At 37.1% G+C, this 17,400-nt stretch overlaps 1 protein-coding gene across 1 annotated transcript in view; it reads left to right on the forward strand.

Moving 5' to 3' along the window:
- FREM2 (FRAS1 related extracellular matrix protein 2) overlaps positions 1 to 17,400 on the forward strand; it is a gene marked incomplete at its 5' end in the record, with an annotated part of 128,029 nt that overhangs the window by 65,784 nt on the left and 44,845 nt on the right. Inside the window, 4 exons of the mRNA XM_010159615.1 lie at positions 5,377 to 5,523; positions 8,135 to 8,365; positions 11,050 to 11,175; positions 12,076 to 12,327. Of these exons, the coding sequence (XP_010157917.1) occupies positions 5,377 to 5,523; positions 8,135 to 8,365; positions 11,050 to 11,175; positions 12,076 to 12,327 (756 nt within the window). The remainder of the gene's footprint in view (positions 1 to 5,376; positions 5,524 to 8,134; positions 8,366 to 11,049; positions 11,176 to 12,075; positions 12,328 to 17,400) is intronic.

The raw sequence follows: 17,400 nt of genomic DNA on the forward strand, positions 1-17,400 counted from the left end.
CTGGTTTATAGGTGGCGTTTTTTTTTAATAGTTTGGCAGACAAAAGATTTACTTGAGACCTTTACCTTTTTAACGTGGGAATATGACACAGTATGGCAAATCAGAGTTGTTGAAACTGTGTGCCTGGAGCTAAACATATATCTTATATATATATATTCTGACTAGCAGAATCACCTAAGATTGCATGTTCCTCCTCTAGTCTGGCAAAAAACATGTTTATACAAAGCACAAATACTAATTAGCAAATAGTGTGGGGAACAAACTTCAGAAGCGATAATGTTGACTGGGAGCTTCATGGCTAAATGGGGAATCTTGGTGGTTGGGACTAAGCTTTCTGCATTTCACATAAGGTTTTACTTTTAATAAAACTGTTGAGGTAACTTTATCCTGGTATGTATTAAGTGAGGTGACATGGCACAGAAGGAGGCTAATCAGAGGATGAAAAATTGGAGCAGATGTCTGAAAATAGACGATTCCCTTTTGTTTCCTCTCTCTGTGTCTCTCTTTTCTCTGCAAGTTGAACTCAAGTTCAGGAATGGGTTGGTTTCTTTTTTCAGATGCTTCATGTACCTGGTGCAATGAAGAGATCCATAGGAAGGAGGAGGATAGAGTAGTGCAGGCTTCAGTAACCCTGTCTGAATGAGGCACCCAGTAGGGTCAAATATTTTGAATCAAAGAAGAAAGACTGCAGCTCTCACAGACACACAAACACATCAGCAAGCAGTTACAGAACCTGGGAAGAGCTGGAGGGAGAGGGAGGAAACATGATTTGTTAAGGTGTCTTGCTATGGGTTTAATTACACCATATAACGATTCCTGAACTGTAGGCAGACAATATTTCACAGTTGCTGTGATTCTCCTTATTAACAACCTTTTGCTGCAGTCTGTTTAGGAAACAAAATAAGAAGAGAAAAAAAAAAGTAACATTTTTAAAGAAACTTTTCTTGCTTAGTGCTTTATTTACTGGTTGGGTTTTTTGTTTGTTTGTTTGTTTTTTTCTCTTGTCTGTCTTTGTTTTAGTATATGTTCTTTGCCCTGGAAAAATTTATAGGGTATTTTTTTTTACCCCATTAAATAACCTCACCTATTGACTAAAGAGAGCAGCTATGTTGCACCATAAATCTCTACAGGTACCAGACAGCTGTGTTTGTACAGACATCTCTTGTGGACACAGTGAGCCTGTGTGGCTGTGGTTATACAGGTTAGGCAGTATAGCTATAGCTTTAGCTGATTCACCTCTGACTGATTATGCCGTGGATACCATGTAAGGAAGCTAATAGCTGTATCAAGATACATCGATTTCTATTGTGTCAATAAGTGAACACTTTGGTGTAGTTGTATGCTTTTGTTGATGAATTAGTGTTCTGGGATAGCTCCTAGGAACAATAAAACTCCAACCAGACATTCTTTATGGAATGCGCTTCAGGTCGCTGGTGCTCAAGAGACACGATTTAATGACAGATACATTTTATACTGTCTTCACATAGCCCAGTGATCTGTGGAGAGAACTGCAACCAATTCTTTCCTCCGAACTCCTTGCATCATGTTACAAAGTTCTGACAGTCTAACCTGTATTTCTCATGGAGGTTTTATGTATTTTTTGAGATATCTGAGCAGCATGGTTACAAAGATAAATGTTTAAATAGGAAGAGTTATTTTAATATTTTTCCCTTTAACCACTTTACTGATCAAGTCCTCTTCCCCTTCCTCTTTTATTCATGTTGAGTAACTGAAACTGGAGTTTCTGGATGACTTGGTCTTTCCAGGAATTTCTGGTTTGATGACCTATGCAAAAATAATATATCACTCTTTTCTGACAGGTGACCAATTTGCTGACGGAAGTTCTATAGAGACTGATTCTAGGTGACATCCATCTTTGACTTGTCATATTCAAGCAAACCTTTTCAGGGGTTATTGTTCTCAGCAGCCTGAGTCAGTCATAGCTTTAGGTCCTTACCAAGTTTTGGACTGAGACTCACAACTCTTGCCATCTCATTTCTCGTGAATGTCTCACTGCACAACGTCCTGTCTAGCCTCTGATCATTTATCACTGCTGTACTCTGACCACTGGCGAAACTCAAGAAACAGGTTTACATGTATCACTATAGCAACATCTTGCCAACAACTTCTAATTGATATATAAGAAAAGTTACTTTGGATTAACCTCATTGCAACACAGCCCTCCTTCCTTCTGTTTAATCTAAAAGCACTCTAGTAATGGCTTCCCTCTCCAAACTTCTGATGTATTTGTATTACAAGCACTTGTCTAGGAAAGGAACAAAAGCAAAACTGTCATTGAGGTATAGTACCTTAATTATTTTCCTAGCAGCTAAATGTTTGACTGTGCCCAAGGAAAGTGCTAGTGAGCAATGCAAAATTCATTTGTCTATAGAAATATTATTGTAGGGCATATTTAATATGGAATTTAATATGGAACAAAATTAAGTTGGCATGTGAAATTTTATTTCTGATAATTTATAATTTCTGAAAGCTATGCTCTTAAAATTCTCTACCAACCTTATGTTTGCATGGTGCTTGGCTCTACTATGTTGTAGGAAAGGCCCAGTTTCATCTAGTTTACTGTGTCTGCTCTGGCTCAGATGGAGTTAACTTTCCCCACAGCAGCCGTCATAGTGCTGTGCTTTGCATTGGTGCTGATAACACACCAGTGTTTTGGGTACTGCTGAGCAGTGCTTACACAGTAGAACAAATTATGCTGGATTTCCTGTTGCTTTCCACTCCCTGGCTGGCATCTCTTCTGTCTAAAAAGATACAAATCCTGCTAGAATTTTTCCTTCGGCTGGGGGGCTTCAGATGTCTGACATTTCTAGTAAGATCATCCAGCAGTATTCTTTCCTCAGTAGTGATACTAATAGGTTCTCTCTCCTCTAATTGGCAGTAAATTTTCATTCCTTTCATATCTTAGAAACTTTTATCTCACTGGCAAATTATGTTTAAATTGAGCAGCATGTACCAGGGAGCACACAAATGGCTTTTCTCACCACATTAAAGTACAAGACATATTCTGCTGCTTTTGTCCCAGTAAACTAATAGGAAGATGTAACCTATGGCTAACCTAATATAAGTGCTGGTGTAGCCAACACTATGGTTACTGGTTTTCTTGTGGTGTTCATTACATCTTTTGGTATGTGTGTTTGTAGCCTTCCCATTTGTCAGTGGCAACAAAGATCAAAAGAACAGAAGGAAGCAGGGCAAGGAGAGCAGCATGATACTCCACTATTTCCCTCCTATTGTTTGCACAGTACCATTGCCTTTATGTGAGATGAAACAATTATGGTGGTTGGTTTTTGTTTTTTTTTCTCTAGTGTACAGGTCAATAAAGACATATAGAGGCTTATCTTTGAAGCACAGTGGAAGCATATGGAAGCGCTGCCTAATTTTTCAAGGAATAAAATGGAAGAAACTGTAAGGGAAAAACCAACCTCCATTTGGCTCTTCCTCCAGTAGTTAAGCCATGAGTGCACTGAAATACTTACACATATTTCTCTGCTGTTCAGAACAATTACTTTATTCACTGGCTTGTGTACAGAAGTGATAATTACTAAAGGGAATTCCTTGCACATTTCAGACAGTCATTACCTGAGCAAACCTTGTTCTGTAGCAGCACCTTGTGGGAAGGAAATCAGACTACAGCCTACCACATAAACCAGCATTCCTGAAGACAGTTGCTGAATGAGCAAATATGACTTCATTGAGCTGAACAGGTTATTTTATTCTTGCTATGGACATTAGAGGATTCTCCTGAGTAATAGCAAATGCATCCAATAGGATGATATACAAAACTTAAATTGTCATGCCCTTTTATCTGTGGCATCCAGAATATCTATACTGACAAGAAATGTCTTTTTTACTGTGGAAAATCTATGAACAGATGGAGGTAAACTGTACATGAGAAAGTAAAGCTATGCCATATCTTTTCAGAAATGTGTTAATCTAATTTGAGATATTCAGTCTGTTGTACAAATCCTTGGTTTACTGTCAGTGAAATGGGTGATAGCTCTCTTCAGCTAGTACTTTTCCAACTGAAAAAAGTAGCATTTTTAACTGGACCTTGGCATGCCATCTGTTTGCATTTGTTGTTTCCAGATTGCTTTTTGGAGACAAAAAAAAGTCAGTGAATCCTGCCATTCCAATAAGTGTTTCTTGTTGTTTTACAGTTGTACAAATCTCATTAATTATAGACACAACTACTCCATTTCTGCTGGGAGTGAGAGATTAGGCTGCGACATGCTCAGATTTTAGGCTGGTGCTTAGTGTTTCGCAGCTGGAGTTAAATGACTTCCATATCATCCCTTGCAAAATTTTTAGGGATGCTTCCTGTATGCCTGAATTGCTTTGGTTTCAAAAAGGGGGACTACTTTTGTTCATATAATACACTGCTAAACTGAAGACCTTCAAAGGTTCCTTGGAGTCTGCTTTCTTCACCAGGAGTATGTTGCTACAGTGGTGCCTCTGTAAAAAGAACTGTGAGGACATCTTTTGGTCTACTCAAAATTCACTCTCAAAACATATCTCAGCAGCTTACTCAGTTGGGGGCATTCATCATATTGTGAAGATAAGTTATTGCAAAATAGTTTAAGAAAATTCCAAGAAGCATTTTTATCTCTCTGAGTCTTCTTAGGTGACACAGGCAGTCCTACTTAAACCAACACTTGTTGGTTATACCTAAGCATGTAAGCTTAGGTATAAACTGTAGCGTGTATGTGAGATACGTAATCTTGCGGAAACCAATTTCTAGGAAGATGTGAAAGCTCCTCCTAAAATCATAAGGTGCTGATCATAAATTCTAAATGGATAAGAGCAGAAATTGTTATATTTAATTAAAAAAATACTGAGTTTTAAAAGCAGGCTGCATAGGTAAATGCAGTCTAAAAGTTGGTTGGTATCATCTCCAGTTCCTCAGGATGATAAGGGTCTTCCAGTGCTTCTGGCAGTCACATTATATTGAGGAAGTTCTGTATGATGACCTGCATTGTGTCTTATTTGGAAATACCAATACAGTGCTGCAGAAACTTGGACCATCCACAATTTTTGTAATTTGTAAACCAAGGCATCCCAAATATATTTTGATTAATTCTTGTTCTTTTTCCCTTGAAAAAGAAGAAAATTTTCATACCCTTGAATGAATGTGACTAGTTTGTATGCATCTAAGATAAAATTTATTCTTCTTTGTACCAAATGTATCACGGTTGAGTTCTTTACTTGTTATTTTGTAGCTTAAAATCTTTGAAAACTTTTAATTGTTATGTCCTGCTAAGATACCCAGGATAAAAGTTACATTAACCTAAAAAGAAAAAGTAGCACTTAATGAAAAAGAAAAATTGATAAATATATGTTCATAATTTTGTTTTACAGGAGGCAATAAGCTGAAAAATCAACATTTTCGCCTAAATTGGGCATGGATCTCCTTAGAAAAAGAGTATTATTTAGTAAATGAAGACTCCAAATATCTTGATGTTGTTCTTAAACGAAGAGGTTACCTAGGAGAAACCTCTTTTATAAGTAAGTAAAATTTTTAACTTATCAATTGTTTCTGTGAATCACTGGCCAGCTAGCTGATAAAATGTATCAATAGAGCTATATCCTCCTGTTGAAACTAAGTTTGAAACTTAGTATTCAGCCTGTGTTGAACTTAGTATGAATCTCATGTTCCATACTAAGCATTCTAGATTCAAAAGACAATACTTCTTTGTTAAAGCAAGTATCCTTTGTTATGCTAAGTATATGATTTCTTTAGTTATATCATGAAATTTTATTCTTCTTTTTTTTTTTTTTTCCTTCTGCATTAATTTTTGACTTAACAATGCAGAACCCGGTCCTGCAGAAGAGTAGGCTCCGTGGAGACCTTACTGCAGCATTCTAGTACCCGAAGGGGCCTACAAGGAAGCTGGGGGGGACTTTTTACAAGGGCCTGTAGTGACAGGACAAGGGGGAGTGGGTTTAAATTGAAAGCAGGAAGGTTTAGATTAGATATCAGGAAGAAGTTCTTCCCGGAGAGGGTGGTGAGGCACTGGAACAGGTTGCCCAGAGAAGCTGTGGATGCCCCATCCCTGGAAGTGTTCAAGGCCAGGCTGGATGAGGCTTTGAGCAACCTGGTCTAGTGGAAGGTGTCCCTGCCCATGGCAGGGGGGTTGGAACTGGATGATCTTTAAGGTCCCTTCCAACACAAACCATCCTGTGATTCCTTCTTTGATTTGATCGATACCACTCTTATATTTGTTTCACAGAGTACAGTCCCTTTCCGGACTTTATTTTTCCTGTAATGAGAAAATACGTTTGTAGCAGCTGGAAAGGCAGTACTAAACATAGATCATTTTCCAGGAAGGCTCTTGGTGAGCAGGTCTGATTAGCCGCTATGAGCATTAGGTTCATTTTCTTCAGTCAGTGTTGGCAGTCAACTGAGGATGTTCCAGGAGTTGTTGAAAGCTGTTTGCGGTGTCTGGGGAGTGAAAAGGTTGTGTTATCACACTCTGCAACCTCACACCTACTTATACCTTCTGGATATGTTCCCATTCTCTTCCTGGTGATGAATTTGGACCAAGGAGCATTTACCTGGCATGGAGCACAAGATTAGCTTAAAAATCATATTTCTGTTTAAGTCTCTTTCTAAGTAAGAATCTGAATTTCAGGTGTTGAGTTGTAGTTAGGACACTTATTTTGACATGAGATTTAAGGGATATAGGCACTAACTAACTGGATCTAACTTAAAAGCCTTGGGTTTGGACAGTGAACTTTTATAATATAGTTCCTTTAAAGAAAGTAAAAGAATAAAAGAGATGAATGAAACACAAAGTCAAGGATGTGTGGTTTAGATTAATGCCTGGTACTGATTAACAGATACGGGTTTGACTTCTGATCCTTCAGATAGAGTGTTTACAAAATTTTCTACCTATGGATTCAAGTTCAGTTTCTGAATTGAGCTGACCCAAATCTAACAAAAGCAGTTTGAATAACTTGCCTCTGACTACCTTGAGCCTGAAAAAAATGGAATTACAGAGTTGGAAAGAACATGGAAGATATTGGTTAAAATGTTTACTGGCCTTTCTGGTCAATGTGCAGTGCCGAAGTGGCTGAAGGGTTATAGGTTATGTAAAATATTGGCTATGGCTTAGGAGGAGCCACAAGCACGAAGTAAGAAAGGCAAGGTTTATAGGGAGAGGTGATGTGCTTTAATACATTAAACAATACAAATGGAAGAAGGAACAGGCAGAGAAGGGAGAAGTTTTAAGTTTTTTTCTGAAAACCTGAGAAAGATCTTTAAGATTGGAGTGTTACTGTGGGGTTCAGAGGCCAAATGCATGAGTTGGAGATAGTTCTGAAGGACTGTCTAATTTCTTTGAGGGCCTGTCAGACAGCCTTTAAATGGGAAACACCAATGAAAACCCATGTTAGAGCAGTCTGGATCTGAGGTTGAAAGGTCTGTGCTGTCTCAGTGGAATGAGCTTTGTTGGATTTTATCCCATGGCTTTGTGGTTTCAACTTGACTTGAGTTTAATGATTTTCATTATGCAAACATTGAAACATGAGGATAATAATTTTTTAAAATATTTATTGTAGTGGGAATGACATCAATGGTCCAGATTTTACATCTTCTTTCATCCTTATTCTGTATGTTTTACCCCCTTGTGTCTTTATGTTTTCCTTAGCTTGTCCCTTGAAGGCTGAACTTCCCAGGTGTGTTTTTATTTTTTATGAGAGAAATAAATATTTTTGAGTGTTTCAGGCAGCATGCTATTTATATATTTTAGAGTAAAAGAAAACCTAGATTGTTAAAGGGTGTGGGGGTAGTATGTTGGCCCTTCTGGGCATCCATAGTTGAATTAACAGAGAAATGGAAACTTGACCGTAATCTCAGAGAATGTAGTTTTTCTAAGTAGTTAGTTTTCCTTTGGCTAGTTCTGTCTAAACTGCCTTTCATAATGCTAATTGATGGATGTGCTTCTACCTCTGTGTGTGACATGAATATAAAACTGACCTAGAGTAATGGAGTTGACTTGAACACTCTCAGGCTGTGAAAAGTATATTTTTCTAAAACTTCTTTTTTAAAAGAGGATGTAATAAAATAAAGATTACAAGCAATGTTTATAATGACCTGAATTTCTGATTTTGGCAGGTATTAGCACCAAAGATGGTACTGCTAAGAAAGATAAAGACTTCAGAGGGAAAGCCCAGAAGCAGGTGCAGTTTAATCCTGGCCAAACCTTAGCTACATGGCGAGTAAGGATTTTGAGTGATGGTGAACATGAACAGTCTGAGTCCTTTCAAATTGTTATTTCTGAGCCTGTCATGGCAGTTCTGGAATTTCCTGCTGTATCCACAGTGGAAATTATTGACCCAGGAGATGGTAAGAACCTTTCTACCAATATGTGCACATACCAAAAGATAAACTGGAGGGCAAATACTATGAGTAACAGTGGATAGTAGAGCTTACCTTTCCTCAGAATATTTCTGAAAGTATACTTGGGCATTAGGTAGCTGTTTGTCCTCTACGACTTTAAGTGATTCATTAATATGTAACTAAGGTAACATACTTTCATGAAATACCTTAATTTTTCCTGTATGTTTCTTTGTTTTATTTAGTTTTGTTTTCATCTTAGATATAATAGGCTTTCAGTTCAATGTGTTTGCAAACAGAGTGTATCTACACAGGTGGCTGGAGGCTGACTTGAGTTGCTCTGCCATGGTAATTTATATGGGAGAGAATGGTACAGTAAAGTCCAGTCTGGTTAGTCCCCACAAGTTCAGGTCTTGGAGCAAACTGGTTACAACAGTTAGGCTTTAATATCAAGCTGAGAAGCTCAATAAGGGTAAGATTCACTAGAGCAAGTACAGCACAAACTGTGTTAAGAACAAGTATAATTATGGTTAAATTCAAATGAAGAAAGAAGCTGATTTAAAAAAAAAAGTAGAATATGTTCTGGTTGTTTTGATTTTCAGCTGCATCCAGACACTTGAACTCATGGGCCATGGTCACACAAAATTGTCCTTAGGGAATCTTAAGTATTGGACAGTATTGGACAATCTGTACTGTAACAGCTTGTTTTATATAGTCTTCCCTAATTAACATTTGAAGAAGACAGGGTAGGAATCCTGTCAGAGGTTTCTTAGTTCCTAGTTACAAATGCAAGTCAAACCAGAGGTTATCTGATAGCTGTGTTTAGTCACTAAGAAAACTAGTGCTTAACCTGAAAAGCAGTATGTATGAGACATAGAAATTACTTGAAAATGTGTTAAATCTATTTTTTCTATGATCAGTGAGAGAGCACGACTTAAGATAATCACCTCAGTCTTCTTAATGCCAATAGTATTTTTTTCTATCTCTTATATTAAGATGAAATGTGTACAGTCTCAGAACATTTGTAGTAATTTTACATAAACTGAAGTTGCATAGGTGAAAATGAAATGCACAATAAACTGCAAATCAAGGAATATCTACAGTAAAATATAAAGAGAACTCTGAGGCAAAGGGCTGGGTTTTCTAATAATCTTTTAAAGCACAGTGTATAACAAGTTCAGACACTGACTGAATAGGAAACATCAAAAGTTTTGTTCTTCTTTCTTCCAGTGAGAATTATTCTAAAATTCATTAATCTGAATGATGAGCTTGTTTGGAAAGCTGTACCGCCCTTTGGTGTATGGGACATTAGTTAATGTTTTATCGCAAAAGGAGATTGCATAAGGATGTGTTTTCTTACACTAACTAAGATGATATAGATCATTCTCTGCCAAGCTTTTATGTTGTTCATAGGGTCTCTTAAACTTTTATAGTGTCATTTTACCCATAATTGGGTAATTAGGAGAGAGACAAGAAACAGAACAAATCAGATTCCTGCTTTTATTCTGAAGAATAGAGTTTTTCATTTTGTCAACTTAATTCTAAAGGGACAAGTAAAAGGAACAAATTGGCTTACAGTGTTACATTTTGTTTTACTTTAAAACAAAAAAGGCAGGAACTTGGTGTTTTTCACTGAATTTTTTACTTGCTGGAATAGCAAGTGTGTAGATCTTACCAAACCTGAATGACAGCATTTTTAAAGCAGGCTTTTGACCTTAAGTCATGCTAGTAGTATTTTCCTGTTGGAGAAATAAAACGTGGAACATGTTTTCAAATAAGTCACATGAGAATTTTCAGAACAGTGTTTGCCAAAGTACTCTGAAATAATGAAAAGCTTTGCTTTGTGCAGTCATCTGGTACCATTTGGTTTGATATTATACAGAATTGTATTCTGTTTGGGTTGCAGTCATATTAATGAAACTGTAAATGTTCTGTATAATTATATGCATAACCACCTTTTGTTCTTGAAGTTTTGTGAGAACAAGAAGAAAATTGCTCCTGAATCCCACAACAGCATAAAGCTCAACAATCTGTTTGTATGAGTATAAAATAACAAATTAGTTTTAAATGCATTTTAGTGAGTTTTTTCCCTCTAAAACAAATGTGACATTCATTGGTCCAATACATTTTTAGGGTGAGATTGCTTTCCAGACTTCAATGACTGTATTGGCATGGTCTCCTTTGAGTAAGACAGGAATGTAGACATCCAGCCAGCTCAAATTGAATGTCAGAGCAAGATAGCAAGAGCTCAGTCTTGCATCCTCAATGCCGAATGTTTTTCATGGTTATCTTGATGCAGGAAGTTTAAGAATGTCCTTGCAGAACCACTGCCTATGTGTGAGCTATGCTATTGATACTTCTGTGATTAATAGTTAGTAATGAAATAACATGAAAATTATCAAAATATAGACCATGTGGACAAATTCTCCAAACACTGTCTTGCTCCATTAGCCCTAGATAAGTAAATTAGTCAGATTAGAGACTACTTAGTAAGGACCTAATGATCCGATTTTCTTTTCCATTTCTGTAAGACTAAGAAATTCTACTTCTCTCACCCTCCAAGCTTCTCTTAAAATTTAGCACCACTGCTGGTAAATACAAGTTATTTTTTGCACTTCAGAATATGCTAAAATTTCACAGGTGACTTTCTGAGGCCATAAAACTGCGTAAACCAATGTGTCTGTCCTTTGCAGAATCAACTGTCTTTATTCCTCAGTCCACCTATACTATTGAAGAAGATGTTGGTGAATTATTTATTCCAGTCAGAAGAAGTGGAGATGTGAGCCAGGAACTGATGGTTATCTGCTACACACAACAAGGTAACAGATCTACTCTAGAAAAAGAAAAAAAGGCAAAAATGGAGGAGACAGAAAAGCATAAATAATTGTTCTATCTATTACATAATAAAATGGATTATAACTCCGTTAATTACTTTTTCATCTAAACATCTTCAGTCTCAATTGGAAATATATTCATTTTTGCAATCTGTCTTAGAGTATTATTGAATACAGATCAAAAATTATCATGTTCCAAATCTCTTGCATTTGTTAGGTGAAGCGGATCTGCGTTCTTTGTCTTTTTGTTATATGCAGCCCCATATATCTGAAAGTTATGAGAATGGAAAGCACTTCAGTGATTGCTCAGGATATGTTTACTTGTGTGTATTTTGAAAAAAATAGTATAAAATACTGTTGCTTAGTTGCTATGCTTCTCCTTCCTCTATCTTTCAATCTCATATTAATTATATGCACACAGAGCATGGGGTCTCCACACCTGTGCTTTTCTTATTACTTTTCACCTGGAGACATGAAGCAACATTTTTGGCGAGGTGATCTGGAATCAATATAATTTGGTTTCATCAAATTCTAACTATTAATTTCTGGTCCACCAATATCTTCAGTGGGAAAAATATACCAGGGGAGTTAACTGGTAAACCTCGCAGGATCTCCTTTGTCCATCTGTGTCTTTTGACAGAGTACAGTATTCCGTCTGACTGAAAAACTGCAAAGGAATTTGAGGAGCCATGTGCTTGCATTGCATCATATTCAGAAGTAGTTTGTCCAGGGACCTCAGAAATGTAGCCTGGTCAGAGGTTTCAGCCCATCTTAGCACCTAAAAGTAAACAGAAATTAAAAGATAATGAAAATAACATTCAACCTCTAGGAGGGGATTGTTATAACCATGGTATCTGTAGTGACTGGTTTCCTTTTATGCCACAGGAACAGCATCTGGCACTGCCCCAACCTCTGTACTTTCTTACTCTGACTACATATCCAGACCTGAGGATCACAACAGCATTCTACGTTTTGACAAAGACGAACAGGAAAAAATGTGTCGGATCGTCATCATAGATGATTCCCTGTATGAAGAGGCTGAGACCTTTGATGTTTTGCTAAGCATGCCGATGGGTGGAAGAATTGGTGCAGAATTCCCAAGCACTCGAATTACCATTGTACCTGACAAAGATGACGGTAGGAGATCATTTAATAAAGTGATTAGGACAGAAACTACAAATAGCATCACACTCAAATCAGCATGTAGAAATTGGATTTTTGCACTTCTTCCTGTGGGTTAAAACACATGCTGCTTCCAGCTTGAGATCTGAAAGTGCTATTGGAAAGCTGTGTGGGTTCTTTAAAGTATTTGGTACGGATATTTCATGGTTTGGGAAAATCACATGAGCCATGATTGGGAATAAGGAGATGCACCTTTCCAGTCTATCACAGTAACAGGTGTAATCCAATATGGCCTCCTGCATGGGCACCCTTGTACGTGTGCTTCCGAGGTTGTGGCCAGAAAGCCTTCAGGCCCACTGCATTATGCTCCAAAGGGCCATATGAGAGGCCCTGATGGACCAGAAGCCATCTAGCAGTTGCTAAGCAGCAAGCTATATTCCTTCTGATTCGATGCTGCATTTAAATTTCTGCCTAGAAATGTCCCTGTATGCTTCTTTTGTCTTTTTAATAAAACAAATAATCAAAAGACAGGAGCATTGCTTTAGAAGTGACCTGAGTAAGGAAGTGCAGACAGAATTATGTCTTTTGCTCAAGTGGTCAATAGCTTTGATATATTACATTGAAAGGGACATTTCTGGTGGTGGTTAGAGAAAGGTCTGTGACTGGGGAAGAGAAAACACTGTTATCACAAATTGCTTTCAAAAATTCATGTAAATATTATTGCAGTCTCAGGCCTGTTCTTCAGCGTCTCTCTCTGTGGTGTGGCAGCTCTCTCTCTAAGAGTGGTAGCAGAAAGTTTTGCTGGTACAATTGCTCTCCTTTATGAATGGAGTTTGGAGGATGACATCTCAGCTGTAAATTCTGTGAAAGAAATACTGATAAGCTATGTTAGTCCTCTCTATGAGGCGATAAACCATCTATTGTGACACTGTCATATTTCCTGAAGACTAATGTGAGAAATTACGTAGTACAGGACTCTTTGAAAGTTTGATACTAAGATACATGATTATTATCAGCACAGTGATTTCTCCTTAGTTAAGGATATAAAAGGCAGCTCTTAAAGGCAGGAAGTTGACACCCATCTAATTGCATCGTAAATGCTCAATCTGCCTGAAATTTCTCTCCTGTAATCCTGTGACAGAGGTGCTTTTGTTTTCTCTGTGGAGCATTTGGGTAATCATATAACATTAATGAATACAAAAAAAGTCCCTTCCTGTAAGGTAACAGATCATATAGCGAATGCCAGATGAAATAGAAATGTTTATCTGACTTTGCTGTGATAGCAAATACAGGTTTATTTGTGTACGTTTTTTACAACAATTTCATTTTTTAAATAATTTTGATGCATTCATGAACTTTACAGTTTGTAGATAGCAGAGCATAGAATACTGGCAGAGTAGCTGTAAAAATATATCCATGAGGAAGCTGATTACCCAGCTGCTGAAGGTGTTCTGACAGCTTAAAAAGTATAGAGAAATTTTGGGATGGGGAGAATTTTTCTGCAAGAGATGAGCTGAAATTAGAGCATCTAACTTCAGTGGGAACCACAGTGCCTGGGAGGGAACACTTATAAACTGGTTTTAGCATTTAAAATAAGTTATTTCCATTCATAGCCTTATACAGTAATTTTTACAGTAACCTAGAGTGACTTTGAATAAGAAATTATGAAAGTTAATCAATTTATGAGCACAGCTTGCCTCAATGCTTCAAACTTTTATACTGGAATTATTTAACAAATAATACTAATCTTATGGGATTTATTAAAAAAGCTGGGGAAGTGTTTGGGACGTTAGAGTTGAACATTTTTCTTATGTAACAACTGAAACATCTACATTTGTTAGTGAGAGTAAACAATATTTGGGTATTGAAAGATAGGGAGGTTTTGAAGGATAGATTTGGATCGTTTTATACAAACATTCACTTGTCTTTTTGCACACAAAATGTTTCATGTGTCATATTTGAAATAGTGTGACAGAACTCCTGTTTTACTTTCTTTATCAGGGAAAGTACTTCCACAAAAAATTTTGTGTTCAGAAACTTACTGACAACTTACTTACCAGGAAAGTTTTCCACCATGCACTTTTTTTATTATTTAAAAAGATATATTTTTCTTATTGTTTGTTTAAATGCATCTTCTACCTAACAAAGTTTCTTTGGTGGAATGTCACAGCATGTCATTAAGCTGTGATTACACCAAGTGCTTGACTAGATTAACATTATGCATTGACTTCTTCAGGTTAAAAGATAAAAACAGCAAAGGTCAAAGTTTAATAATACTACATGAGATTTTTCCTATGGAATTCAAGTCAGCACTAGCAACATTACCTTATCTCCTCTGGCATTCAATGCAAGTTACTTAGGAAACATTCACCTTCAGTACCTATCATCAAAGACTTTTCTTCTCTTATTTCTAGAGAAGGCCCTTAGGGTCTAACTAAAATAGCTGAGTTTCTATACAATCATGGCAAGAAACTAAAAGGGGTGTGCTCAACCTTCTAGTGAACCAGAATATATCAAAGAAATTCCTGGCTACTGAATACTTTAATTGGGGATTATACAGTTGTGCTGTGCTCCCACAGCAAAGTCTGAAAAAAAAAATCATAGTATGCAAAATATGCACAGGTATATTTACATATTGTGAAAGGTGATTTTAGAACTGGTGCTGGAACATTTAATTTGGAAGGGACTTTTTCTGATAGGTCCTGAAGTTGGAGACAGATAGAAAAGAAGAAAAGGATTATGTTAATGAAATACTTATGTTATGCATGAAAAATACATTGTGCATGGAAGTCTTGGATTTAAGCACTAAAAAAATAAAAAACATATATCTGCTTGAATCAGAGGTGATAATTACTAACCATGAAGCACAGAAGAAAAGCATTCAGGGGAAAGACATTGGGGTGGCAGTAATCTCACTTGGTATTAGCCATCTGTACATTTAGACATCTCATTCAAGCAGGCTATGTCAGGAACCTGTAGTTAAGGAAGAGAGAGATGTACTCCCAGGAACCATCCCATCCTGGAAGAAGTATTTAAACTGTAGAGATCAATCACCTGGTGCATCTGAATACATTGATTTCTTACAGTAGATATAAACCCTACCCTTAGAAATTTAATTTGGCATTCAATCCAAAGTCGTAAGCACTACTTGGCATGAAGGGAGGATTTTTTCTTAATTTTGCGTTAAAACAGCTCCTACTATGAAATGCCATTAAGCAACAGAGATACATTACTATTCCTTATTCATAAAATAATTATGATTTCTAAAGAAAAATCTAAAAGAATCCAGTTGAAATCTAAAGAAATTAATGCTGTTTCAATAGGTATTTAGATATTCAAGATAAAATCCAAAACCAAACAACAAACTCAACCATTTTCCATACAAATGTGAACTTGTGTTACTAAATCTGTCCAGAGTTGATGAGCTGAACTACTTGTCTTCATGTATGTCAAGGATCTGAGTGGTGAACAGAAATTCCTGAAGAATTTGAGGTCAGTTGATTGGCTCAGGACACACCTATCCTGCATGGAGAGCACAGAGTTTAGCATAAAGCTCTTTCGGAGGAGGCACTTTACATAATAGATCAATATTATGCATCTAGGAAAAAGAAAGATAAAATTGCTGTGCACTTTTCATTCCCCTTAGAGAGAGGAGTTCTGGAGTTCAGTCTCAGACCCTGAAAACACTCAGACCCCAGTCTTCCATGTAAATGCATTAATCCCCAGGCACTTAGCAACGGATCAGCCTGGAAGCGCTCTGTTTTTCCAACTGAAGTTGTGACTTTGAAATCATTTCACATATATAGAGAAGAAATGAGGTCAAATGCATGTGTTACTATCCATCTGGGAACGCAGAGCCTGTAATTTGTTTCCAGCACTAACAGTGGTACTGTGTTGTGGACAATACGTCTGATACAAAATGTTTTATCCCTTGCAGCAAGGCTCACAGTCAAACCTCTGCTCTCCATAATCAAATGTTCTGATTACAGGGCTGCTGCTTTGGACTCCTTTTTACTTACTCTGTTTGGTGTTGTGGGCAAATTTTAATCTCTTGGTTTGTAATTACATTTTGAAATCAGAAGAGAAGAGATGATGAATGCAGAGCTGGAATTTTGCAGCTAAGAGAAGAATGCTTACAATTATTTTGTTTGCTTCAAGTTTTTTGTCAGTGGCTGTCTTCCCACGTGATTTTAATTCCGTGCTACTGTATTCAGTGTTACCATGAGAGCACACAGTCTTACAACCAGGCTGACAAACAGTCATCTTGCCTTAGTGGAATTGTTGAAGCCTCATGCTGTTCACAGCAGGAAGTACATTAAATACATTTGTTCCACTTCATTCACATTAGATGGGCAAGCAGCCATTCAGATTTCTTCTTGACGTTTCCACAGCAAGGCTGGGAAAGCAAAAGACTCAGGTTTATGATGGAGGTTTGTTTACCCTTTTCTTTATACCTACTCAACAGAATCAATCACTCATATCATCCACATGTTAGAGGATATCATCGTCTGGGAATAATTTACAGCTGAGTAAACTGGATGATGTATGATCATGGTATGATAATGCAGAAAGCTGATGTAACAGGTCACACAGAAAGGATTGATTCTTCAGTCTTCTGGAGATTTCTTTAAAACACTTGCTGTCACTCCCCCTACTGTTAATTAAATTCTGGAAATCCTTAGACAGTGTTCCAGAAATCAGTAGCCACTAGAACTTGACCAGCTTATTCTGAGTAGTAAAGTCCTTATTGACATTTACTATCAATAACCTAAAAAGTGGTAGAACGTCAGCACTGCAATGTTACATTATAAATGTAAAGTAGGCACACAGTGTCATCAACTTTCAGTGTGTGTACTGAGCCTAATTTCCAGCTGATGATAATTAAATATTCTATTAGTAACATATTTTGTCAAAGGGACATCCTTATCTCGCAAGGTTATTGGGAATCCCATTTCCACTGGCTTCCCAGTCAGGCAATCAAATGTGCCTTTTTCTATTTGACAGTAGGTGTGCCATAACCTTAAATTGATTGGGTGGATGGTTGATTTGGTAGTTAATATCTGCTAGTCTGTTTGTCCAATTTTAAGT

This window comes from Eurypyga helias, unplaced genomic scaffold (genome assembly GCF_000690775.1).
Source record: "Eurypyga helias isolate BGI_N326 unplaced genomic scaffold, ASM69077v1 scaffold5689, whole genome shotgun sequence".
Lineage (NCBI taxonomy): Eukaryota > Metazoa > Chordata > Aves > Eurypygiformes > Eurypygidae > Eurypyga > Eurypyga helias.